General features: G+C 42.1%; 3 protein-coding genes across 4 annotated transcripts; 2 read left to right on the top strand and 1 right to left on the bottom strand.

The window, feature by feature from the left end:
* Positions 1-703: 703 nt before the first annotated feature.
* Positions 704-11,174, bottom strand: LOC139530090 (anamorsin-B). Of its 2 annotated transcripts, none has more exons than XM_071326188.1 (9): positions 11,037-11,174; positions 3,426-3,588; positions 3,097-3,240; positions 2,925-3,004; positions 2,669-2,837; positions 2,503-2,579; positions 2,293-2,414; positions 2,004-2,085; positions 704-1,878 (listed from the first exon to the last, which is right to left on the bottom strand). In XM_071326188.1, the coding sequence occupies exons 2-9, from the start codon at positions 3,580-3,582 to the stop codon at positions 1,768-1,770; spliced, it is 942 nt and encodes a 313-aa protein (XP_071182289.1). In that variant the 5' UTR covers positions 3,583-3,588; positions 11,037-11,174; the 3' UTR covers positions 704-1,767. The 2 variants fall into 2 exon arrangements, with proteins under 2 accessions (XP_071182289.1, XP_071182290.1); XM_071326189.1 differs by having other exon boundaries at positions 11,025-11,054.
* LOC139530089 (ubiquinone biosynthesis protein COQ9-B, mitochondrial-like) lies at positions 11,051-14,573 on the top strand. Its single transcript, XM_071326187.1, has 9 exons — positions 11,051-11,190; positions 11,706-11,967; positions 12,140-12,275; positions 12,385-12,527; positions 12,657-12,741; positions 13,052-13,156; positions 13,521-13,676; positions 13,834-13,887; positions 14,164-14,573. Exons 1-9 carry the CDS (start codon positions 11,133-11,135, stop codon positions 14,197-14,199), a joined length of 1,035 nt encoding a protein of 344 aa, XP_071182288.1. The 5' UTR covers positions 11,051-11,132; the 3' UTR covers positions 14,200-14,573.
* A 397-nt stretch (positions 14,574-14,970) lies between these two features.
* On the top strand, positions 14,971-21,080 carry LOC139530091 (DNA-directed RNA polymerase II subunit RPB3-like). Its single transcript, XM_071326191.1, has 9 exons — positions 14,971-15,200; positions 16,896-16,945; positions 17,068-17,136; positions 17,228-17,280; positions 17,389-17,517; positions 17,616-17,667; positions 17,782-17,950; positions 18,061-18,135; positions 20,647-21,080. Exons 1-9 carry the CDS (start codon positions 15,115-15,117, stop codon positions 20,789-20,791), a joined length of 828 nt encoding a protein of 275 aa, XP_071182292.1. The 5' UTR covers positions 14,971-15,114; the 3' UTR covers positions 20,792-21,080.
* The last annotated feature ends 3,107 nt before the right edge of the window (positions 21,081-24,187 follow it).

The following is a 24,187-nucleotide window of genomic DNA, read 5'->3' as shown; positions in this document are numbered from 1 at the left end:
ATTATTGTTTTAGGTAAGTTATCTACGCCCCCCCCCAATTTTTTTTAATAAATTGGCTAGAAATGTATGCATACGCTATACATCAAAACACAAGTAATAGTGTTTTTGTAATTTGTTATAGGCTGTTTTTAAGGACACCTCATTTATTGATGGTGCAGGCTATGCCAGGTTGGATCAATGCGTATGGATGCCACATTTTCTTAAAGGAAACTCTGAAATGGCATATTGTCTTTATAAAGATTTTAGAATATTCAAATCTGTCACCAAATTGGATGGAAACCAAGCTAAAGAATCTAAGCTACCAGCCAAACAAGCTTGGAACAATTGTACTTGAATTATGCTCATCTAGATGTTGAGCATTTTTTAATCTCTATCTATGAAAGTGTATATGTATTTACAGTACCAGTCAAAAGTTTGACCACACCTACTCATTCCAGGGTTTTTCTTTAGTCTACAATGTAGAAAATAACAGTGAAGACATCAAAACTATGGAATCATATTTTTTATTTTGTTATTGACTGTACATTTAACTGTTTTCAGTCATTTTATACTGTATTGCTGTTGCCCTCAATTTGTATTATTGTGCTTCTGAGTGTGAAAGTGATTGAGCGTGAGGAAATGGTTTGTGATTGGATCTAAAACAATCTGATCTGTAAACGAGTAATAATTAAATGGGATATCCTGAAAAAAATGAACTTGTGGCTATGATTAACAGATTTCTATTGACTGTTAAGATAGTAATATACACACGATTCATTGAACTGACAAATCGACACCTGTATGTTCCAGTTGTACTTGAAATATGGTGACTGCTCTGTGAAATCTTCACTGTATCCAGTAGCATACTGTAGTTTTCACATGGTCAAAGCCTGTAGCCTGGATTGATGCAATGATTATGATGTATTCAGTCATGTTTGGATACTTTAAATTATACTCCTAATACATGTATTACAACTGTATACAACCAGCAATAACACATTTCTGACTGCAATTCAGTGCATTAGGTCTTCATTTTCTTAAACTAAATCTGTTTTTTTGCTCTCACATAAATGAGATGTAGAACCATTCTCATCTCATTGAGAACCTGGCATTGAACAAGCACCCCCGCAGGGCATTGTTCCCTCTAAGCTGCAAGCGGGTGCGCAATAGCCCCGAGACTGCAGAGCAAAATAAATATCAGCCCAATGAGAGAAAGAAGCATGGGATTGAACTTCACTCAATTTTCTAGAGTTTTCCCTGTTAACACTATCAGTGTTTCCCTTTACTCTGACAATTGTGATCGAATCAACACAATATTAGCCACTTTCAATGCAACATACCGAAACAAAACAAACTATGCAAGAGATTTTGTTGTAGGCAGAACGCATCAGAGTAAGATTCTATTGCATTGACACTGCACGACTCAGCCCATACTCTGCAGTCTACACAGACCAGTGTGGCATAATCAGAGCTGCAGTAGGCCTATTTGCAAATAAAACATTGCCATTTACTTTGAACTGGACTGTGTTTACAGCATGAGTGGTCGTTAGTAGTTGCGCTTGTGTTGAGATCAAAGCAAGAGCCGCATGTAGCCATGTGTGCACATTTTGTTAATATACTTTGCTAGTGAGTTAAGTTAAGTAGTATATTAGTTTTCACAATATTCAAGTATGTGCAGACCTGAAATTTGCCCAGTGCTGAAAAAAAGAGGGAACATTGCTCCAGGGGGTGGTAGGTTAGCAGTGTGTAAGGAATGTAAATAATGTGACACTACATAAATATGTGTTCCTAGGCATCATTTAGCCCCATGTTGGCCAGGACAACCTTCTCCCCAGGTTTAAAGGCAGGCATCCCAAGATACGGACAGCTGGCACATCGGAAGGCATCACCCAGGTAACACTGAAATACAGATCAAAAGGTCAGGTCAACAACTACAAACTGGCTTCACAAAGATACATGTGCCGACACAGATAGATAGAAAGCTACAGTATGATGGTTGCATATGGGAAAAGAGTGACACTCACACTTCCACACGCTGACTTGGGCTGGCTGATCGTCTGGACAACCTTGCTTTCCTGTTCCAACTCCTCAGCAAGACCACAAGAGCTACATAGGAGGAGTAATGACAAATTACAAGATAAATTATGATACAAGGCAACTATGTGTGATTATCTCCATATTTGCATAAGGGATATTCAATAATCAGTTGAACTTCATCACTCAAGTCTCTTGGTTATGACTCCAGCGATTTTGTTGGTGTATGGATGAGCCCTCTTTTCTGTAACCAAAGAAAGGGTGAGGGGTGTTTCTCACCAGTTCTTGCAAGCTTTCTTTTTCTTGGTTGTTCCGTCACCACAGGAGGGCGCCTTGAGGGAGGCTGCATCTGGCTTCTTTAGATCATCTGCATCCAGGAGAGCATCGGAGTCTACCAGGTCCTGAAGAGACAGCGGAAAGGCATATTGAGACCATCATCGAATGCATTAAATCATATAGATCTACACACAAATACAAACAAACACACACCACATCATCATCATCCATGTCATTGGCTGACAGGGTCCATGCCTTTTCAACATTGGGGTCAAGAGCTGGTTTGTCTTCTGCAACAAGAAAAGGAATACATTTGAAAAGGCCAGAAGCAAGAGGAAACGTTTGAAATGGTAACAGAAGGAAGGAGAACTCCACATACCTGGTTTTGGTGCCTTTTTCCCAAAGGAAAGCTTCAGCTGGCTAGAGGAGCCCACCTCAAAGTTGGGTTTAGAAGCAGACATGCGCACCCTGGAGAGAGTGTTCCCCTGGAAGCCTGTAGATGTCCTCAGGGCAGACAAAGCTTTTGGGGTCAGGGGTCCTTTACTGATCTGCCAATATTGGTAAACAAAAAATGTGTCAGCATATACAGAGCCTGGAGGAGTGGATATTTACCATTCCAGTGCTGGTTAACTCACCTCAGTGACAGACACCAGTCCAGACAACTTCAAGGCTGACATAAGTTTTTCAGCAGTCCTCACTTGTTGGTCATTAGTTCCTGAGAAAAAGGACAGGTGTCAAGAGTCAGAGTCATTTACTATGTGTCCTCAATAATGACCATGGAGACTTTGCTCTCTTCACCCCTCTTACCTGTAACAGGTTCCTCTAGCACTAGTTTCCCACCAGGTTTTATCACCCTGGCCATCTCTGCTAGCGTCTCTGAGGTGTGAATGGAAGAGCTATCAGGGAGTAGACTTGAGAGGACCCAGTCATAAGTCGATGCTGCATGTGAAGCTGAGGAAAGGAGAGGATTGGCAGGTATTTTGGTGGCTCACCTTATCGTTAGACAGAGTAGCAAGTACAATTTTACAATACAATGCCTTTTAACAAGTGCATAGAATATCAGACCTATAAATGCAAGAGTTTTGATATAGCATTGGCCAACTGTTGAAACAGAACTTTAGGAAAGGGTCACTCACACATTAGTAGTCTCTCCATATTCTCCAGTGACACTCGGCCCTCAGAGCCAACCATGGACCCTAGACTCTCTGCCAGCTCCTTCAGGGTTGTTGGGGATGAGGGTTGGCTCCACACCAACAGCACCTTCTCCCCTGCTTTTACACCAAGGTCTGCCATGGTCTCCTGCAAACAGAACAACAGTCAATACATTAACACGCTTACTAGCATTTTAAGTTAAATCAATCCAAAGAAACCACCACAGACTGTGGACACTGCCCTCTGACTCCTCCCAAAATTGAGATACCAGAGCGGACAGAACATACAGTGCCTTCAGAAAGTATTCAGACCCCTTGACTTTTTCCACATTTTGTTACGTTACAGCCTTATTCTAAAATTTATTAAATGTAATGTTTTCCTCATCAATCTACACACAAAACCCCATAATGACAAAACAAAAACAGGTTTTTAGAAATGTTTGCAAATTTATAAAACATTTGATACTGAAATATCACATTTCCGTAAATATTGAGACCCTTTAATCGGTGCTTTGTTCAAGCACCTTTGGCAGCGATTAGTCTCGAGTTTTCTTGGGTATGACGCTACAAGCTTGGCACACCTGTATTTGGGGAGTTTCTCCCATTCTTCTCTGCAGATCCTCTCAAGCTCTGTCAGGTTGGATGGGGAGTGTTGCTGCATAGATATTTTCAGGTCTCTCCAGAGATATTCTATCGGGTTCAAGTCCGGGCTCCGGCTGGGCCACTCAAGGACATTCAGACACTTGTACCGAAGCCACTCCTGCGTTGTCTTGGCTGTGTGCTTAGGGTCTTGTTGGAAGGTGAACCGTCGCCCCAGTCTGAGGACCTGAGCACTCTGGAGCAGTTCATCATGGATCTTTCTGTACTTTGCACAGTTCATATTTCCCTCGATCCTGACTAGTCTCCCAGTCCCTGCCGCTGAAAAACATCCCCCCAGCATGATGCTGCCACCACCATTCTTCATTGTAAGGATGGTGTCAGGTTTCCTCCAGATGTGACGCTTGGCATTCAGGCCAAAGAGTTAATTATTGGTTTCTACAGACCAGAGAATCTTGTTTCTCATGGTCAGAGTCCTTTAGGTGCATTTTGGCAAACTCCAAGCGGGCTGTCATTTTACTGAGAAGTGGCTTCTGTCTGGCCACTACCATAAAGGCCTAATTGGTGGAGTGCTGCAGAGATGGTTCACCTTCTGGAAGGTTCTCCCATCTCCACAGAGGAACTCTGGAGCTCTGTCAGAGTGAACATCGGGTTCTTGGTCACCTCCCTGACCAAAGCCCTTTCCCCCCCGATTGCTCAGTTTGGCCGGGTGGCCAGCTCTAGGAAGAGTCTTGGTGGTTCCAAACTTCTTCCATTTAAGAACGATGGAGGCCACTGTGTTCTTGGGGACATTAAAACCTTTTGTCAATAGGGGGCGCTATTTTCACTTTGTAAAAAATCGTTCCCAAATTAAACTGCCTCGTACTCAATTCTTGCTCGTACAATATGCATATTATTATTACTATTGGATAGAAAACACTCTCTAGTCGCCTTCCACTAGATGTCAACAGGCAGTGAGAGGTGGAATGGGGTGTCTAGCTTGATCTGAGGCCGAACAAGAGCTTTTGGAATGACGTGACCAGAATTTTCATTGTCTTGGAAGGCGCGAGAAGGGACCCCAGATTGCGTTCTGAAAAGCTTTCGGTATAGACGTTAGATATCTCCGGCTCTGATTTTATTTGATATGTGTTAAAAACATCATAAAGTAGTTATTTTAAACCGAGTTATATCAGTTTATTGAACGTTTATTGCGATTTTCGGCATTTTCTTTTCTTTGCGTTATGTGAAGTTGGGCACGTTTGCGCCACATGGCTAGCTTTGGTTGCTAATTCGACAGGAGAAGAGGACATTCTACAACCAAACAACGATTATTCTGGACAAAGGACAACTTGTACAACATTCTGATGGAAGCTCATCAAAATTAGGAACCATTTATGATGTTATTTCGTATTTCTGTTGAAAATGTTTAGTCATATTTTCCGCCCTGATTTTGGGCGCTGTCTCGCTATAACGTAAGCTGTATGTCGTACTAAAGTTATTTTTAAAAATCTAACACAGCGGTTGCATTAAGAACTAGTGTATCTTTCATTTGCTGTACAACATGTATTTTTTAGTAAAGTTTATGATGAGTTATTTGATTAGATGACTCTCCAAGATTTCTCCGGACAATTTTGTGCATTTTGACTACGTATTCACATTGTAAAACCACAATTTGTACCGCTAAATATGCACATTTTCGAACAAAACATATATGTATTGTGTAATATGATGTTATAGGACTGTCATCTGATGAAGTTTGTCAAGGTTAGTGAATAAATTTATATATTTTGCTGTTTTTTTCCGCTATCGCTACCTTTGCGGTGAATGAATGCGGTTGTGTGGTTGGCTATTGTAGTAAGCTAATATAATGCTATATTGTGTTTTCGCTGTAAAACACTTAAAAAATCTGAAATATTGGCTGGATTCACAAGATGTTTGTCTTTCATTTGCTGTACACCATGTATTTTTCATAAATGTTTTATGATGAGTATTTAGGTATTTCACGTTGCTCTCTGTAGTTATTCTAGCTGCTTTGGTGATATTTGTGATTGTAGCTGCAATGTAAAACTATGATTTATACCTGAAATATGCACATTTTTCGAACAAAACATAGATTTATTGTATAACATGTTATAAGACTGTCATCTGATGAAGTTGTTTCATGGTTAGTGACTAATTATATCTTTATTTGGTCGAATTTGTGATAGCCACCTATGCGGTAAAAAAATTGTGAAAATATGCGGTTGAGTCTTTTGCTATCGTGGGTAGCTAATAGAAATACATAGTGTTTTCGCTGTAAAACATTTTAAAAATCGGAAATGATGGCTGGATTCACAAGATGTGTATCTTTCATTTGGTGTCTTGGACTTGTGATTTCATGATATTTATATCCTAGTATTTACTTGTGGCGCTATGCTAGGCTATGCTAGTCAGCTTTTTTACTGATGAGGATGCTCCCGGATCCGGGATTGTGACCAAGTAGAAGTTAAGGCTGCAGAATTTTTTTGCTACCCTTCCCCAGATCTGTACATCTACACAATCCTGTCTCGGAGCTCTATGGACATTTACTTTGACCTCATGGCTTGGTGTTTGCTCTGACATGCACTGTCAACTGTGGGACCTTGTATAGACAGGTGTGTGCCTTTCCAAACCATGTCCAATCAGTGGAATTTATCACAGGTGTAGAAACCTCTCAAGGATGATCAATAGAAACCGTATGCACCGGAGCTCAATTTCGAGTCTCATAGCAAAGGGTCTGAATACTTATGTAGATAAGGTATTCTAAAAACCTGTTTTCGCTTTGTCATTATGGGGTATTGTGTGTAGATTGATGAGGAAAACATAAAATGTAATCCATTTTAGAATAAAGCTAACGTAACAAAATGTGGAAAAGTCAAGGGGTCAGAATACTTTCCGAATGCACTGTATCTGTTATGCTGATAAGACACCAAGTGTTGGGGACAGAGGAGTAAACTCAACCACCCAATAGATTATCGGTACCTGATAGCAGCGGACTCATCAGTCGTAGATTCAAGATTGAGAAACAGAAGTCAAAGTGACCTTGTTCCATACATAATGCTTTACTGACTTCTATTGGGATATCAAAATTGTTCTGAATTGGTTACTGCCAGCACCAGTTACACAGACATAAGGATTAGGGTTAGTGTAAGGTGACCAGCCCTCAGTAAGAAAAAGTTTCAATTGCGGTTGATAATCAAACGCTGTATCCATTCAGATTTGCATGTACAAATTATATCTATCTGTACCCAACCGCATAGGCTACCAAACTTGGGTGATTCAAAAATATACGAGATAGGCCAAGATTAACAAAACTGTGGAGGGGTAATCAATTGCTGTGTTATAATTAATAAAAGGACGAAAGTGAAAATACATTTGTAGATATAGTTCCATGTCATTGTTTTTTTCCCACCAAGCTAGAAAATCAGATCACCTTACATTAGTGTCAGCATTTCAGAGTCCAACCTCAAGAACACACGTACAGTTGAGGTTGGAAGTTTACATACACCTGAGCCAAATACATTTAAACTCAGTTTTTCACAATTCCTGACATTTAATCCTCGTAAAAATTCCCTGTCTTAGGTCAGTTAGGATCACCACTTTATTTTAAGAATGTGAAATGTCAGAATAATGGTAGAGAGAATTATTTATTTCAGCTTTTATTTCTTTCATCACATTCCCAGTGGGTCAGAAGTTTACATACAATCAATTAGTATTTGGTAGCATTGCCTTTAAACTGTTTAACTTGGGTCAAACGTTTTGGGTAGGCTTCCACAAGCTTCCCACAATAAGTTGGGTGAATTTTGGCCCATTCCTCCTGACAGAGCTGGTGTAACTGAGTCAGGTTTGTAGGCCTCCTTGCTCGCACATGCTTTTTCAGTTCTGCCCACAAATTTTCATTAGGATTGAGATCAGGGCTTTGTGATGGCCACTCCAATACCTTGACTTTGCTGTCCTTAAGCCATTTTACCACAACTTTGGAACTTTTTTATGCCGGTTTTGGAGCAGTGGCCTCTTCCTTGCTGAGCGACCTTTCAGGTTATGTTGATATAGGACTCGTTTTACTGTGGATTTTGATACTTTTGTACCTTTTTCCTCCAGCATCTTCACAAGGTCATTTGCTGTTGTTCTGGGATTGATTTGCACTTTTCGTACCAAAGTACGTCCATCTCTAGGAAACAGAATGCGTTTCCTTCCTGATCGGTATGACGGCTGCGTGGTCCCATGGTGTTTATACTTGCGTACTATTGTTTGTACAGATGAACGTGGTACCTTCAGGCATTTGGAAATTGCTCCCAAGGATAAACCAGACTTGTGGAGGTCTACAATTTTTTTTCTGAGGTCTTGACTGATTTCTTTTGAGTTTCCCATGATGTCAAGCAAAGAGGCACTGAGTTTGAAGGTAGGCCTTGAAATACATCCACAGGTACACCTCCAATTGACTCAAATGATGTCAATTAGCCTATCAGAAGCTTCAAAAGCCATGACATAATTTTCTGGAATTTTCCAAGCTGTTTAAAGGCACAGTCAACTTAGTGTATGTAAACTTCTGACCCACTGGAATTGTGATACAGTGAATTATAAGTGAAATAATCTGTCTGTAAAATTTTTGGGGAAAAATGACTTGTGTCATGCACAAAGTAGATGTCTTAATCGACTTGCCAAAACTATAGTTTGTTAACAAGAAATTTGTGGAGTGGTTGAAAAACGAGTTTTAATGACTCCAACCTAAGTGTATGTAAATGTCCGACTTCAACTGTAGCTACAGAATTGTTATAACAGGATATGTGATGCTCCATACCCATTACATGGAAAACTACGCAAGGATCCAATCACTGGGGACTTTGTTTTGTACAGTGCCCCTCCTCACCACTGTGAAGGATGGTTTTGTTCTCTTTTTAACAAAAATATATGCCTTATAGAAATAGGACATGTTAATCACAAAACATAGCGTGACTGCAGAAAAGCTGTTGTTAATCTAGGGTGTCGACTGTGCTAAACAGAAGGTTGAGACAAGACGGAAAAATGCTGAATAACAAGAAAACAGGAACTGAGCAGTGTAGCCACCGACAACTCAGCTCAAACTTCACAACAAACACTTCCGGATATCTGGATCCTGTGTGCTGTGAGGCTGGGACCAGCCTGGGCACCACCGATAGGCTAGCAAGTTTAAACCACGCTAAGCCTCTACTGTCACAGGCCAACTCTAAAGTTGGAACTACATCTGTCACAGTATAAAAGAAGATGTCTGTACTATTTCAGTCAGTTCTCTACTTTACCCTGCGTGGTGATACAGTGAACCCGTATGTACGAAATTTGCATTTACCATTTATCGCTTATGTTAAATAAAAATAATTAAAGTATGTTCGGTGACTCTGAATCACATTTTATCCTGATACCAGATTCGATTGACGCAACCCTTTACACCACAAATGACTTAAATGATGGCAGTCTCAGACTCTTTGCGTTTAAGACAACTGGGAACTCGGGGGGGGGGGGGGGGGGGGGCGAAGCCAAATCATGAAGCCAGTGATCTTCAAGTCGGAAAGTGCATTCAAGACAACTGGGAACCCGGGTAAAAATGAGCTCAGATTCCAAAAAAAAAAGAAGAAAAAATGGTTTTAACGGTCATCCAACTCGGAATAAACTTTTTCTAGAGCTCCAATTTGGTTTCCACAGCCACAAAGTCAAAATTATCTATATCGTAAAAATGAATGAAAACAAAAAAAAAATGCTTTTTTTGCGTTTTATTTTAAGGTTAGGGATGTGGTTAAGGTTAACCACATCCCTATGGTCCCGTGTGGCTCAGTTGGTAGAGCATGGCGCTTGCAACGCCAGGGTTGTGGGTTCATTCCCCACGGGGGGACCAGGATGAATATGTATGAACTTTCCAATTTGTAAGTCGCTCTGGATAAGAGCGTCTGCTAAATGACTTAAATGTAATGTAAATGTTAAGTTTAAAATACGATTTACGGTGAAAAACTGTAGAAATAGGTGGGGTTTTATGACTTTGTGAATGTGGTAGCTAGTGACACCTTCTGACCTGAAGATCACTGACATCTTGAATTTACCTCATTTTTTCCGTGTTCCCAGTTGTCTTGAAAGCACCATGTAGGTAGTCTGATGGTGCTTTCAAGACAACTGTGAACTCGGGAAAAAACTAGGTCAAATCATGACGTCAGTGATTTTCAGATCAGAAAGTGGGGTTCTAAAAAGATGCCAGTTTCCGACTTATAATTTCGAGTTGGATGACCATTCAAAACAAATTTTCCAGTTGTTTTGAACACGACATGAGTAGCAGTTTCTATAGCTAACATTCCACTCCTTCTCATTGCCAAAAAGACTGGCCTTTCAGCAATTTCAACTTTCAATATGCGCTGGATTTACGGCAGAGTTGCTTAAAGGGTTGTTGGAAATAACATTAATATTTTCCATGACAACATGTGGAGCCTTAAATATAATTTTTTTCCTTCTCTAATCTTAAACGGCACAGTCTGCAACTGGCAGAAAGGCCAGTCACTTTGGCACATGACATGGAGTACAGGGAGTAGATTAGCTAAAGAGACTGATATCCAGGCTATCAAGTGTAACTAGAACACACGTAATATGGAATATTCTCGAACTGACTAGAAACCTAACGTTTATGGCAAATTTACTACCAGTCATACAGACATCATCAAGCCCATTTTAGCACATCACGTTTAATACATTATCTTGGTCTTAACTCTTTTAGTTAAAGACGTTCAAATGTGCTTTTCTCTTTGTGACAAGTTACCAACCAGCTAAATTAGTAACTAACGTTATGTTAGTTAGCTAGTAAGCTAACGTTGTTTAACGAACAGCTAACAAAACGTTCACATCAAAATGTATGTTTTCGCTATGCAAATTCACTGCAGATTCACAAAACGTGTGTGTGGTAGTTCCGCTTTGACTTTGAGACTTTCTGAACGTGAAATAAGGCAAAAAGGTTTTCGGTCAATGTTAGCTGACCTGCTAACTTACCTCTCCGGTCAAAGCAATGACGTTTATTACGTGCTGCTTAAGTGAGTCGCGTAAAAATGATGCGTCTGATATCTAAATATCTGTTAGCAGCTGGATATGGCGGCGCTGCTACGAGGACTACGAGTTGGAAGGGCCCTGCGTGGTTTTGGCAGCGGTGAGCCAAGACTTGCTAGTTGGTCTTTGTCTGTAGGCATTAGCCAGTAGCTCAGGGACTTGACTTTGGTAATCGTGTACATTGATTTAGGTCTAAATCGCGAGAGAACTTGGGAACTAGCTAGTCAACCAATGTCACTTTAAGCAGAAGGTGATCATGAAGGACAGAATCTGGTAATATAATGTTGGCTACTCATTGCAATCTAAATCTCAACGCAAGAAAACACATGTAGTTATCAAAACTGCAAGTATTGAGCTCTTCGATCCAATAAACATAGTTAGCTAATTAGGCTAACCCCGTAAATTGTGACGGGGGTTACATTATCCAAGTATTTTCACAAACTGCTCACATAGGGACTCCTACCCTGAAATTACCCACCGGTCACAATTTAAGGAGCTTTAATTATTTGCCAATATTAGGCAACTTAGTTCATACGTGTGCTTAGTCAGAATACAGGATGCATCGTGTCAGTATGAACATCATTAGAGCATACTTTTCTGATTTATTTCTTGTAGTGGTAGTTCCAAAAACATCCAGTCCCCAATGCAATGGCCTGAGACGAGGCTTCCACTGTGCTGCACTTCGTCTTCAGGAGGACAAGGACAAGTCCATCCCTGTCCCCCCATCCTCTGCTGCATCCTCAACTACAACCTACCACGAGCATTACCGAGCCCCCCCATCTAAAAACAACACTGACACATATATGCATGAAGCGCCTGCACCCGAGGCTGCTGCATCTGAAGCTGCTGCAAAGGAGGCTCCCCAGCCCAACACTAGGTTAGGTTCCACCAAACTGAACTGACACCCATTTAACCAATGCATAATAACATTACAATACCATGTTGTGGTATATGCCTCTGAAACAACATTTGTGACATTTTGTACATAAGTTACTTATGACGTGTGCATGCCAATGGTCTATGCTGTGTGCTCTCTATTGTCACTGCAGTTATGCAGACCAGAGTGGAGAACAAGGAGAAGAGTATGAAACAGAGGAGCAACTGCAAGCACACATTCTTAACGCTGCACTGGACTTTGTCCAACTACATGGTTGGACTCTTGAGGCCATTTCAGCAGGGGCTGAGGTAAGTGAGTGGAGGGAAGTTGGATTTACTGTAGTTGTGTGGATGGAGAGATTTATCTACGTGACTAAATGTAATTGTTTCTTTCCTGTTACTGTTTTCCTCGGAGCAGACACTGGGCCTCTCAGCAGCCTCCAGTGGAATGTTCCAGAATGGAGCAGGGGACCTGGTTTTGCACTTCATTGCTCAGTGCAATGCCCAGCTAACAGAGCAAATGGCAGAGCAGCACAACCAGGTCCAACTTGGTCAGGCTGAGTAAGCTCCCTCACACTCTCAATTTAGCAGGTGCAAGAATAGTGCACTTCTACTGCGCAGTTAGGATTTAAACATGAATGTGATTGTTAATGGTGTGTGTGCATGTGTTAACCACGTAATTTCTTGCAGACCAAAGAAAACTGCTGAGTTTCTTAGAGATGCTGTGGAGACTAGATTGAGGATGTTGATGCCATACATCGATAATTGGCCACAGGTATCTTGCACACAACACAATATAACAATTAGACTTGAGACATCAACTAGACATGTGACAGTTAATCTCTTCACCTTAAACCAGTTCAAGCTACTGATTGGTATAAGGTAGCTTAATCTTGTAACATCGTCTTGATACACTAGTAGAGGCTACCATTTATTACATCTGTGCATAGATGTTACATATAGCTTACTTGATCAAATGTATCACTTTGCCATCAACATTAGTCTCCCCCAAATTATTACACTCAGTAACAGGCATCTGTTTTTTTCTGCTGATTAAAGTATATCTTCCTTTCTCCTCTCTCCAGGCTATGAGTATCCTGCTCCTCCCACACAACATCCCAGACAGTCTGAAGCACCTCTCCACCCTGGTGGATGATATCTGGTACTATGCTGGAGACCGTTCCACAGATGTGAGTCGACCTTCTCAGCCTAAGTACCCCTCTCCCCATGTCTTCCTCACCCCCTTTCATCAGGCACCTCATACTATCCGACCAGCCTCTGCGAAGGTTACTACTCACCACCTCTCCTCACACTGCACTCTCATTGTCCTTCTCACTTTTAACTCTGTCTACCCTATTAATCTCCATTTTTTATGCCCTCTCCTCTCATTAATTGTACATGTGGGTACAACTGACATTATTTGTCAATTGTTTATAAATCAGCCCAATCCAAATGTTTCCTTTTATTACGTTTTTGTCTTTCAACAACCACTTTAATAGTATGTCTATGTATCAAAATCTTTGTTATTCAGTTTTCACATTTTTCCTATATCAGTTGAACTGGTATACGAAACGGGCCGCACTGACAGGGATCTATAACACCACTGAGCTGGTGATGATACAGGACTCCTCAGAAGACTTCCAGGACACCTGGAACTTCCTTGAAAACCGAATCCAGGATATTGTCAACATGGCTGGCGCGGCCAAACAGGTACCATTTCCTTAGTCTGTGCATAGTCCCTTTAATTAGGTAACAGGTCACTAGTGATAAAATATAAATCCATTAGAAAGAACTCACTAGTATGCAATCTATATTAAGGGAACTCAATATGTGTAATTGACACCTATTTTGCTATTGTGTCCTGTAGGTGGCATCTACAGGAGAAGCAGTGGCGCAGGGGCTTATGGGAGCTGCTGTTACGGTGAGGGTGCTAGAGAGATAGAATGCACAAAACAAAGGATTATTATTACGAATTGACATTTTAAACACTTCTCCGGGCATTGTGAAGATCTGTTGTATCCGTGCAGAATATGTGTCTTAAACATATACAGCAGCATTGCTTGGAACCTTGGATTACTTTTTTTCAGAATCCTAGATTGTTTAAATGTTTTAATGTCATGCACTGTATTTGTTTAATTTAATACCAATTGTATTCTGTGTGTTTAGTAGTGACTGGAGATTTTTTTTTTTTTTTCAGCTGAAGAATCTAACAGGGATTAACCAAAGACGATGAAAAAATATTGTTATTTCTGTTCCACCATCCCCTTCCCTTCCCCTCTGATCTCTGCCAGTCAGTGGTTTGTGTGTGAGGCATTGAAGATCAGCTTCTGTGCTCACAGCTCAGACATTTCTTCTCTTATCTGTAATACCCTATCGTGTTGGTTTGTTTTATTGCTTAGTCGCCTTTATCCACTATACAAATATAATTGTGCCTTAGGTCTGGTATGAGGTTTCACTTTCATCCAGTTTGAAACGGTTTTCCCTCACATCTACTTCCTATCCATTTTCCTTTTGTATAAAGGATGCAAAAATATGATTGTATTTGAAATGTTTTTGTTAGGCTCCATTGAGAGTTCCTAAATAAATTACAGATCAGTTACAACAAAACAATCTTGTTTATTTTTTTCAGTTATTGATTTAGGATAAGGGGGTCCTTGGGATGAACAACACTGCATGGATTTTACCATGTAGTCATACTATGCTGTTGGTACTTTCAAGACAACTGGGAACTCAGGAAAACAATGGGGTCATGACATCAGCGATCTTCACGTCAGAAAGTCGGGAGTTCTGGAAAGGTGCCAGTTTCCAACTTGGAATTCCGAGTTGGATGAACGTTCAAGTAGATTTTTCCAAGTCAGAGTTCGTTTTTTTTCATGAGTTCCCAGTTGTCTGGAACGCGTCATAAGTATTTCACATAGGCGCACTAAACTTTTATTTTGAAACATCTTTCTCGACGTCACGGGTGAAAGGTGTGACCCGGATGTTAAACACCCCCACCACGACTTGGTAACCAATCACAGACTTTATTTTATTTTGGCCAATGAGTAGTAGTCGTCGATTGAGGCCTTCGCGGCGTGCGCGGGGTTGGTGTTGATTTTGAGACGGATCGATACAGAACTTCTATTTGTGCATTTCTCATACGTTAACAATGCCGTATGCTAACCAGCCAATCGTGAAAATCACAGAATTGACGGATGAGAATGTTAAATTTGTCATAGAGAACACCGATCTGTCGTGAGTAACCATTTAAATGAATTATCCAAACGTTAGCTTACTAGTGAACGAGCTCGTTACGTAGCTTGTGAGAGCGTAGCCAGTGCAATGAATAGCTGGGGCCCGCTGATACATAATTGAAATAACTACAGCATGACATATGTCCATGTTTTAATATTTCTGTATGCAGGTCAATGATGACGCAGCAATGGAATGTTAGACCAAATCATGTGTAAAGTTACATAGCTAACGCGTTAGGTCACTAGTTGGCTTGCTGGGAGGGAACAGCCGAGAGACGGGTTGCCTCCCACGATGTAACCGATGTATGTTCCAACATACACTGAATTACCAAAAGTATGTGGACACCTGCTCGTCGAACATCTCATTCCAAAATCATGGATATTAATATGGAGTTTGTCCTCCTTTTGCTGCTTTAACAGCCTCCACTCTATTGGGAAGGCTTTCTACTAGATGTTGGAACATCGTTGCGGGGACTTGCTTCCATTCAGCCACAATAGCATTAGTGAGGTCAGGCACTGATGTTTGGCGATTAGGCCTGGCTCACAGCTGGTGTTCCAATTCATCCCAAAAGTGTTCAATGGGCTTGAGGTCAGGGCCCTGCGCAGGCCAGTCAAGTTCTATCACACCAATCTCGACAAGCTATTTCTGTATGGACATCGCTTTGTGCACAGGGGCATTGTCATGCTGAAACAGGAAAAGGCTTTCCCCCAAGCTGTTGCCACAAAATTGAAGCACAGAAATGTCTAGAATGTCATTGTATATTGTAGCGTTAACATTTCCATTCACTGGAACTAACAGGCTTAGTCCAAACCATGTTAAACAGCCCCAGATCATTATACCGCCTCCACCAAACTTTACAGCTGGCACTATGCATCTGGGCAGGTAGCATTCTCCTGGCATCCGCCAAACCCAGATTCGTCCGTCTGACTGCCAGATGGTGAAGTGTGATTCATCACTCCAGAGAACGCGTTTCCACTGGTCCAGAGTCCAATGGCGGCGAGCTTTACACCACTCCAGCTGACGCTTGGCATTGCGCATGGTGATCTTAGGCTTGTGTGTAGTTGCTCAGCTATGGAAACCCATTTCATGAAGCTCCCGACGAACAGTTCTTGTGCTGACGTTGCTTCCAGAGGCAGTTTGGAACTCGTATTGCAACCGAGGACAGACAATCTTTACGCACTTCAGCTCTCGGCTGTCCCGTTGTCAGATCAAATATTTTGTGAGCTTCTGTGGCCTACCACTTTGCGGCTGAGCCGTTGTTGCTCCTAGACGTTTCCACTTCACAATAACAGCACTTCCAGTTGACTGGGGCAGCTCTAGCAGGGCAGAAATTTGACGAACTGACTTGTTGGGTTCTTTGATGGTGCCACGTTGAAAGTCACTGAGCTCTTCAGTAAGGCTGTTCTACTGGCAATGTTTGTCTATGGAGATTGCATGGCTGTGTGCTCGATTTTTATACACTTGTCAGTAACGGGTGTGGCTGAAATAGCAGAATCTACACATTTTAAGGGGTGTCCACGTACTTTTGTATATACAGTGCAGGTCTGGGATTTTCAAGACAAGTGCAGGGTCATAGTGCCTGCTCATCACCCTGGAGGGCGAGCTAGATCATAAGCTTAAATATTACATGAGACTGCTATTGGCTGAAGTTACAATGTTAATGTGTTCTTTCACATGTGTTGTCTGATTATACAGGGTTGCAAATTCCATCCGACGTGTCTTTATGTCAGAGGTTGCAACAATAGGTAAGATACTCTATCGCCTGTGCTTGTTCTTATTAATAATATTATGAATATGTAGTGGTTTGTAAAATCCATGTCCTCGCCACAATGGTTAGTGTATGTGTTAATCTCCTGTCTCATTTCAGCTATTGATTGGATTCAAATTGATGCAAATTCTTCTGTGATCCACGATGAATTCATTGCTCACAGAGTGGGTATGTAGTGAATTGTACAACTTTTGTTTTTGTCCCTTCTAGTGCTTCCTGTGTTCCAATATTGCACTGATAACTAAGATCACATTTTCAGGTCTTATCCCCCTCACAAGTGATGATGTTGTGGACAAGATGCAGTACTCCAGAGTAAGCATTTGAACACCTGATGAAGATGGCGGAAAGTAACATTGCCAGCCATGCTTACATGAAGATGAAACCCCTAATGCTTTGCACCTCTCTTCCCCTCTACCGCAGGACTGTACATGTGACGATTTCTGCCCAGAATGCTCTGTTGAACTGACGCTGGATGTTCGCTGCACAGAGGACCAGACCCGGCATGTGACCTCACGAGACCTGCTGTCCAACCACCCTCGAGTCATCCCTGTGAGTGAGCTTCCATTCAACCATAATTCAATGTAAACTTTCCTCCCCTTACTATTTTCTTCAGAACTGAGTTGACTTCTATATTATCTGATCTTCAGGTGACCTCCAAGAGTCGAGACAATGATCCCAATGACTATGTTGAACAGGATGGTGAGCTGCTCTTCCCCATGGTCTTCTATTACAGCATTTTATTATAAATATTTGGTGTCTTACACACATTACCTCTGTTTCTCTCTCTCGACTCTGCCTCCTTTGTCTTGTCAGACATTTTGCTGGTGAAGCTTCGAAAGGGTCAGGAGCTGCGTCTCAGAGCTTATGCCAAGAAGGGCTTTGGCAAGGAACATGCTAAGTGGAACCCTACAGCCGGCGTATCCTTTGAGTATGACCCAGACAATGCACTGAGGCACACTGTGTACCCACGGCCAGAGGAATGGTGTGTTATATTGTAATGTTCTTTATTAAGGGAGAGACAAAGTATTCTGTGAGGGAGAGTGTCACTTATTGTTTATCCATTAGAATTGACCCTGCTATTCTCTGTCTCAGGCCAAAGAGTGAATACTCAGAGATTGAGGAGGATGAGGTGCAAGCCCCATTTGACCCCAATGGCAAACCTGAGAGGTAAATCACATGTCTGTTATGGAGCATTTAGTGTGCATCATCAGCAGAAATGGGCACGGTTATTCAAATATTCAAACAGACGTTGGTATTCGATTACTTGGGAGAGTATTCATTTTTGAGGAGAACAAATATAGGCCTATTTTAACAGGAAAAAGGCCTTTTCTAAAATGTAATCAAATTATATACAGTGCCTTTATATAGTATTCAGACCTCTTGACTTTTTCCACATTTTGTTATGTTACAGCCTTATTCTAAAATGGATTTAAAACAAATATTCCTTAGCAATCTACACACACTACCCCATAATGTCAAAGCAAAAACAGGTTTTTAGATAATTTTGCAAATTTATGTGATAAATTCAACTGATTGGACATGATTTGGGAAGGCACACACCTGTCTACACCTGTAAGGTCCCAAAGTTGACAGTGCATGTCAGAGCAAAACCAAGCCATGAGGTTGAAAGAATTGTCTCTAGAGCTCTGAGACCACATTGTGTCGATGCACAGATCTGGGGAAGGGTACCAAAACATTTCTGCGGCATTGAAGGTCCCCATGAACACAGTGGTCTCTGTCATTTTTAAATGGAAGAATTTTGGAACAACCAAGACCCTTCCTAGAGCTGGTCGCCTGGCCTAACTGAGCAATCGGGAGAAGGGCCTTGGTCAGTGAGGTGTCCAAGAACCCGATGGTCACTCTGACACCGCTCCAGAGTTCCTCTGTGGAGATGGGGATAACCTTCCAGAAGCACAACAATCTCTGCAGCACTCCACCATTCAGGCATTTATGGTAGTGGCCAGACAGAAGCCACTCCTCAGTAAAAGACACATGACAGCCCATTTGGAGTTTGCCAAAAGTCACCTAAAGACTCTGACCATGAGAAACCAGATTCTCTGTTCTGATGAAACCAAGATTGAACTCTTTGGCCTGAATGCCAAGGGTCACGTCTCGATGAAACCTGGCACCATCCCTACGGTGAAGCGTGGTGGCAGCATCATGCTAGGGGGATGTTTTTCAGTGGCAGGGACTGGGAGACTAGTCAGGATCGAGGGAAATATGAACTGTGTAAAGTACAGAGATATCCACGATGAACTGCTCCAGAGTGCTCAGGTCCTCAGACTGGGGCAACAGTTCACCTTCCAACGGGACAACAACCCTAAGCACACAGCTAAGACAATGCAGGAGTGGCTTCGGGATAAGTGTCTGAATGTCCTTGAGTGGCCCAGCCAGAGCCCGGACTTGAACCTGATCGAACATCGCTGGAGAGACCTGAAAATATCTATGCAGCAACACTCCCCATCCAACCTGACAGAGTTTGAGGGTCTGTAGAGAATAATGGGAGAAACTCCCCAAATACAGGTGTGCCAAGCTTGTAGTGTCATACCCAAGAAGAATCATTGCGGTAGTCGCTGCCAATCGGTGCTTCAACAATGTACTGAGTAAAGGGTCTGAATACTTATGTAAATGTATATTTCAGTTTGACATTTTTTATAAATTAGCGAACATTTCTAAAAACCTGTTTTTGTTTTGTCATTATGGGGTATTGTGTGTAGATTGAGGGGGAAACAGTTGTAATCAATTTTAGAATAAGGCTGTAACGTAACAAAACGTGGAAAAAGTCAGGGGGTCTGAATACTTTCCGAAGGCACTGTATGTGACATTGCTACATAGCCTACAAGGATAGACCATAACATTCAACACATGTTGCGCCCCATAGAAAAAGTCACCTCTAGCCTACACACATTTTGGTCAATCAAAGCAGCGCTACAGTCGGTCTCCATGTGTAACAAGCGAAGTGGGAGATTAATAATCAATGCAAAATAGAATTGGCTAAATGAGAAGTAGGCGGCTACAATGCTCAACCAACAGGTAGGCCGTTTCATATGAACGGAGTTGTTGTAGACCAGTACGGGGAGCACAGCAAAATTTCCTCACTTAGCCATGCTACTTTAACTAGCTAGCTGGCTAACTTAGATGGCTACTGTAGCTGGCTAGCTTCTTTAGGTACAAAGATTTGATGAAGTCAAAACATGCACTACCAGATGGTATGATATATATCCTATGGCAGCAATAAGTTTGTCTAACTAGCGGGAGTCGGTTTGGCTACTTTCTCTCCCTCCGTGCCCAACACAGACTGTCACACACACCGGCCCCTGCTCCTCTCTCGCCCCACCCTTCTGCTGAAACAGAGCAGATATCTGAAAAAATATACGATTTGAATGGTGGTGAAATCAATTCAAATACCCATCCCTAATCATCAGTGTCCACTGTCCATTCCTATGAGGACAATACCTGTATGTGATAGAGGTTTTGATTGTTACAGCAGTATGTGATGACAAAGTCAAATTTATTTATATAGCCCTTCTTACATCAGCTGACATCTCAAAGTGCTGTACAGAAACCCAGCCTAAAACCCCAAACAGCAAGCAATGCAGGTGTAGAAGCACCCAAAGAGGGTGAATAATGATCGAGAAAGACGTCACGGTTAATTTCTGTTGTCTCAAACTTTTGCAGGTTCTATTACAATGTGGAGACGTGTGGCTCACTGCGACCTGAGACCATCGTCATGTCTGCTCTGGCAGTGCTGAAAAAGAAACTGAGTGACTTACAGACCCAACTGAGCCACGAAATCCAGAGTGACGTCCTCACTATCAACTGAGACCTGCAGTTTTAGCCAGTCCTACAACATTGAGACTTGGAGAGCAGACCCAGTTGCAAATCATAAACTTTTTGGATGACAACAAACCTTGATGTAGGCAGGAAAAAGTTTATTCAAGAGCTCGCCAACTGAAATCAGCAGTTTTTATATCGTCCACCACATTTTGTCCTTTCTCTTCGTTCTCTGCTATGTTAATATTTGTCCTTTTGTTGAAGTTGTTTGCGGGAATATGTTTTGAATTGTCGTTTATTTTGTCTACCGAAAGAATAAACTTCCATTTTCATCCAGATTGAATGTGCTTGCCTTTGAATATAAATAAGGTGATGAATGGGAGCATAGGTGAGCAGTCACTGATGTGATTTGGGACAATTCTACAAAGGATATACTAGCCCTATATACCTTCTCTTGCAAAGTGGTCTCAGAACATTTCGTATTCTGTATGTAAATCAGAGAGACTCCATTTAGTATGTTACAATTCATATGGTATGTATTAATAATGTTCATCCATTTCGTATGATGTTACAAATTCCAATTTCTTGTGGCTTACGTTAGCTAGGCTAGGGTTTAAGGTTAGGAGTTGGGTTATGTTAAGGAAAGGGTTAGCTAACATAGTAAGTATTGCAAACTAGCAAAAAAAGTTGTAAGTACTTGCTAAAAAGCTAAATTTATCCATGATGAGATTAACACGCAACCTTAGCGTTACACTCCTACCAACCACCCTCCTTTTGTTTTTGCTTTAAACTCTGGTGGATTTTTCTAAACGAAGAATAATATTGTATACTACCAAAATAAAGTAAATTTCGATTTCAACTGTAAGTCCTACAAACATGATAGTACTGTTAGAAAGGTTTCAGATAAAGGTGTCAGTGACTACTACAGAGCCTGAGATACAGCGGATCCCAAAAACACAAAGGTCATCAGTAAGCTAAGGATCCTGGGACTAAATACCTCCCTCTGCAACTGGATCCTGGACTTTGTGACGGGCCACCCCCAGGTGGTAAGGATAGGCAACAACACATCTGCCATGCTGGTACTCAACACGGGTGCCCCTCAGGGGTGCGTGCTTAATCACATCCTGTACTCCCTGTTCACCCATGACTGCGTGGCCAAGCACTACACAAACACCATCATTAAGTTTGCTTACGACGAAACAATGGTAGGCCTGATCACCGGAAGTTATGAGACTATAGGGAGAATGTCAGAGACCTGGCAGTGTGGTGCCAGTGTAACAGTATAACTTTAGTCCGTTCCCTCGCCCCGACCCGGGCGTGAACCAGGGACCCTCTGCACACATCAACAACTGACACCCACGAAGCGTCGTTACCCATCGCTCCACAAAAGCCACGGCCCTTGCAGAGCAAGGGGAACCACTATTTCAAGGTCTCAAAGCGAGTGACGTAACCGATTGAAACGCTATTAGCGCGCACCACCGCTAACTAGCTAGCCATTTCACATCCGTTACACTAGGACAACAACATCTCCCTCAATGTGAGCAAGACAAAGGAGCTGATCGTGGACTACAGGAAAAGGAGAGCCAAACACGACCCCATTCACATCGACAAGGCTGTAGTGGAGCGGGTCGAGAGCTTCAAGTTCCTTGGTGTCCACATCAAGACAGTCGTGAAGAGAGCACGACAACGCCTATTCCCCCTCAGGAGACTGAAAAGATTTGGCATGGGTCCCCAGATCCTCAAAAGGTTTTACAGCTGCACTATCGAGAGCATCCTGACCAGTTGCATCCCCGCCTGGTATGGCAACTGCTCTGCATCTGACTGTAAGGTTCTACAGAGGGTAGTGCGTACGACCCAGTTCATCACTGGGACCAAGCTTCCTGCCATCCATGACCTCTATACTAGGCGTGTCAGAGGAAGGCCCAAACAATTGTCAAAGACTCCATTCACCCAAGTCATAGACTGTTCTCTCTGCTACCGCATGCCAGCGGTACCGGAGCACCAAGTCTAGGTCCAAAAAGCTCCTTAACAGATTCTACCCCCAAGCCATAAGACTGCTGAACAGTTAATCAAATGGCTACCTGGACTATTTGCATTGACCCCCTCCCTTTTTTCACACTGCTGCTCCTTGCTGTTTATTAGCTATGCATAGTCACTTTACCCATACCTACATGTACTGTTACGGATACAGGTATCCTGTATGTGTATTTCTTTGCTCTCCTTTTCCCTTACCCAATCACATTCCCTTTCCCTTGGTTTAAAACCCTGTCAGTTGTTTTCTCTGGAGCTCAATCTCTCTGTCTGTAGATCTCTTAGTTGGTTTTTGCAACTACATGTCACTTTGTCCCCACCTGTGAGTATTGGTTTTGTTATGGTGTTTGTTTGATGGTGGGAAAAGGGGGTAACCAGACAGGTCGCCCATGGGCATACACTACCCGTAGGAATACTTTGTATAAACACACTAATTAGAACTGGGTGGACCACCCTCTGTATTTTTGGTTAGTTAGTTAGCTGTTGTTGAAGTAGGCTAGTCTAGCTTAGGGGTGTTTTGGGATATTTGTTTCTTTCATTGGGTCCAGCTCAGCCCCTTTTCCTGACCCTTTTCTTGGCCTTCCTTTTGTAGGTGTCCTGGCTTAGCTACAATACTACTACAATACTAGTTGACAACAACTATTGTCCCTGACATGACCACTAGATTGCGCTGTAGGGCTACTACATCTAGCCACAAAGGTATAAACGTAAACAGATCATCAGTCCCGACCTGTTGCCTCACCCCTATGTATTTGGCCATTGAGAGGCTTTGAAGCCACCTTTCGGCCATATTGGCACTCCCCAGTAGGAGCAGTCCTTCATAGGAATCAATGGAAAATTCTACAGTATTTCAATCAGTGGAGGCCGCTGAGAGGAAGACAGCTCGTAATAATGGCTGGAATGGAGTGAATTGAATGGTATCAAACACATGAGGAAAAAAACAAACATTTGTTTGATACCAATCCATTCTGGACATTATTATGTGCTGTCCTCCCCTCAGCAGCCTTCACTGATTTGATTAAAGGCAGACTCAGCGATATGATGTAGATGCAGAGAGTAAACATCATAGTGGGTCAATTTTTGCAACAACTAAGAGTGTTGAAACGCAAGGCTCAACTTCTACGCTATTTTGGTCCCGTGGCTACCACGCTCTAACAGCCTGAAGCAAACCTGTGCGCATGCGCAGTGACTGTCTTGCATCTTGCTTATTTCAACATCTGCGGTGCTGCTGGTGGTAATGTCATTTCGCTGAGTCTACCTTTAAATGTTTCAAGAACAAAATTACACCTTCTCCGCAATGCAATCTGGTTTCAGAGCTGGTCATGGGTGCACCTCAGCCACGCTCAAGGTCATAAACGATATCGTAACCGCCATCGATAGGAAACAATACTGTGCAGCCGTATTCATTGACCTG

The sequence above is a fragment of the Salvelinus alpinus genome, chromosome 9, assembly GCF_045679555.1.
Source record: "Salvelinus alpinus chromosome 9, SLU_Salpinus.1, whole genome shotgun sequence".
Classification (NCBI taxonomy): Eukaryota; Metazoa; Chordata; class Actinopteri; order Salmoniformes; family Salmonidae; genus Salvelinus; species Salvelinus alpinus.
This window is presented reverse-complemented; position numbering and strand designations above follow the sequence as displayed.

What these genes read in the sequence shown, in the direction of transcription:
- LOC139530090 (XM_071326188.1), bottom strand. Translation starts at nt 3,582, where the DNA reads ATGGCAGACCTTGGTGTAAAAGCAGGGGAGAAGGTGCTGTTGGTGTGG. An exon ending in GCTAGAGGAACCTGTTACAG is followed by an intron (nt 3,005 to 3,096) that starts GTAAGAGGGGTG and finishes CCTTTTTCTCAG; the next exon opens with GAACTAATGACCAACAAGTG. An exon ending in CCAAGTCAGCGTGTGGAAGT is followed by an intron (nt 1,879 to 2,003) that starts GTGAGTGTCACT and finishes TCTGTATTTCAG; the next exon opens with TGTTACCTGGGTGATGCCTT.
- LOC139530089 (XM_071326187.1), top strand. Translation starts at nt 11,133, where the DNA reads ATGGCGGCGCTGCTACGAGGACTACGAGTTGGAAGGGCCCTGCGTGGT. An exon ending in CCATTTCAGCAGGGGCTGAG is followed by an intron (nt 12,276 to 12,384) that starts GTAAGTGAGTGG and finishes TCCTCGGAGCAG; the next exon opens with ACACTGGGCCTCTCAGCAGC. An exon ending in TGGCTGGCGCGGCCAAACAG is followed by an intron (nt 13,677 to 13,833) that starts GTACCATTTCCT and finishes TGTGTCCTGTAG; the next exon opens with GTGGCATCTACAGGAGAAGC.
- LOC139530091 (XM_071326191.1), top strand. Translation starts at nt 15,115, where the DNA reads ATGCCGTATGCTAACCAGCCAATCGTGAAAATCACAGAATTGACGGAT. An exon ending in ATTCATTGCTCACAGAGTGG is followed by an intron (nt 17,137 to 17,227) that starts GTATGTAGTGAA and finishes TCACATTTTCAG; the next exon opens with GTCTTATCCCCCTCACAAGT. An exon ending in CCCAATGGCAAACCTGAGAG is followed by an intron (nt 18,136 to 20,646) that starts GTAAATCACATG and finishes AAACTTTTGCAG; the next exon opens with GTTCTATTACAATGTGGAGA.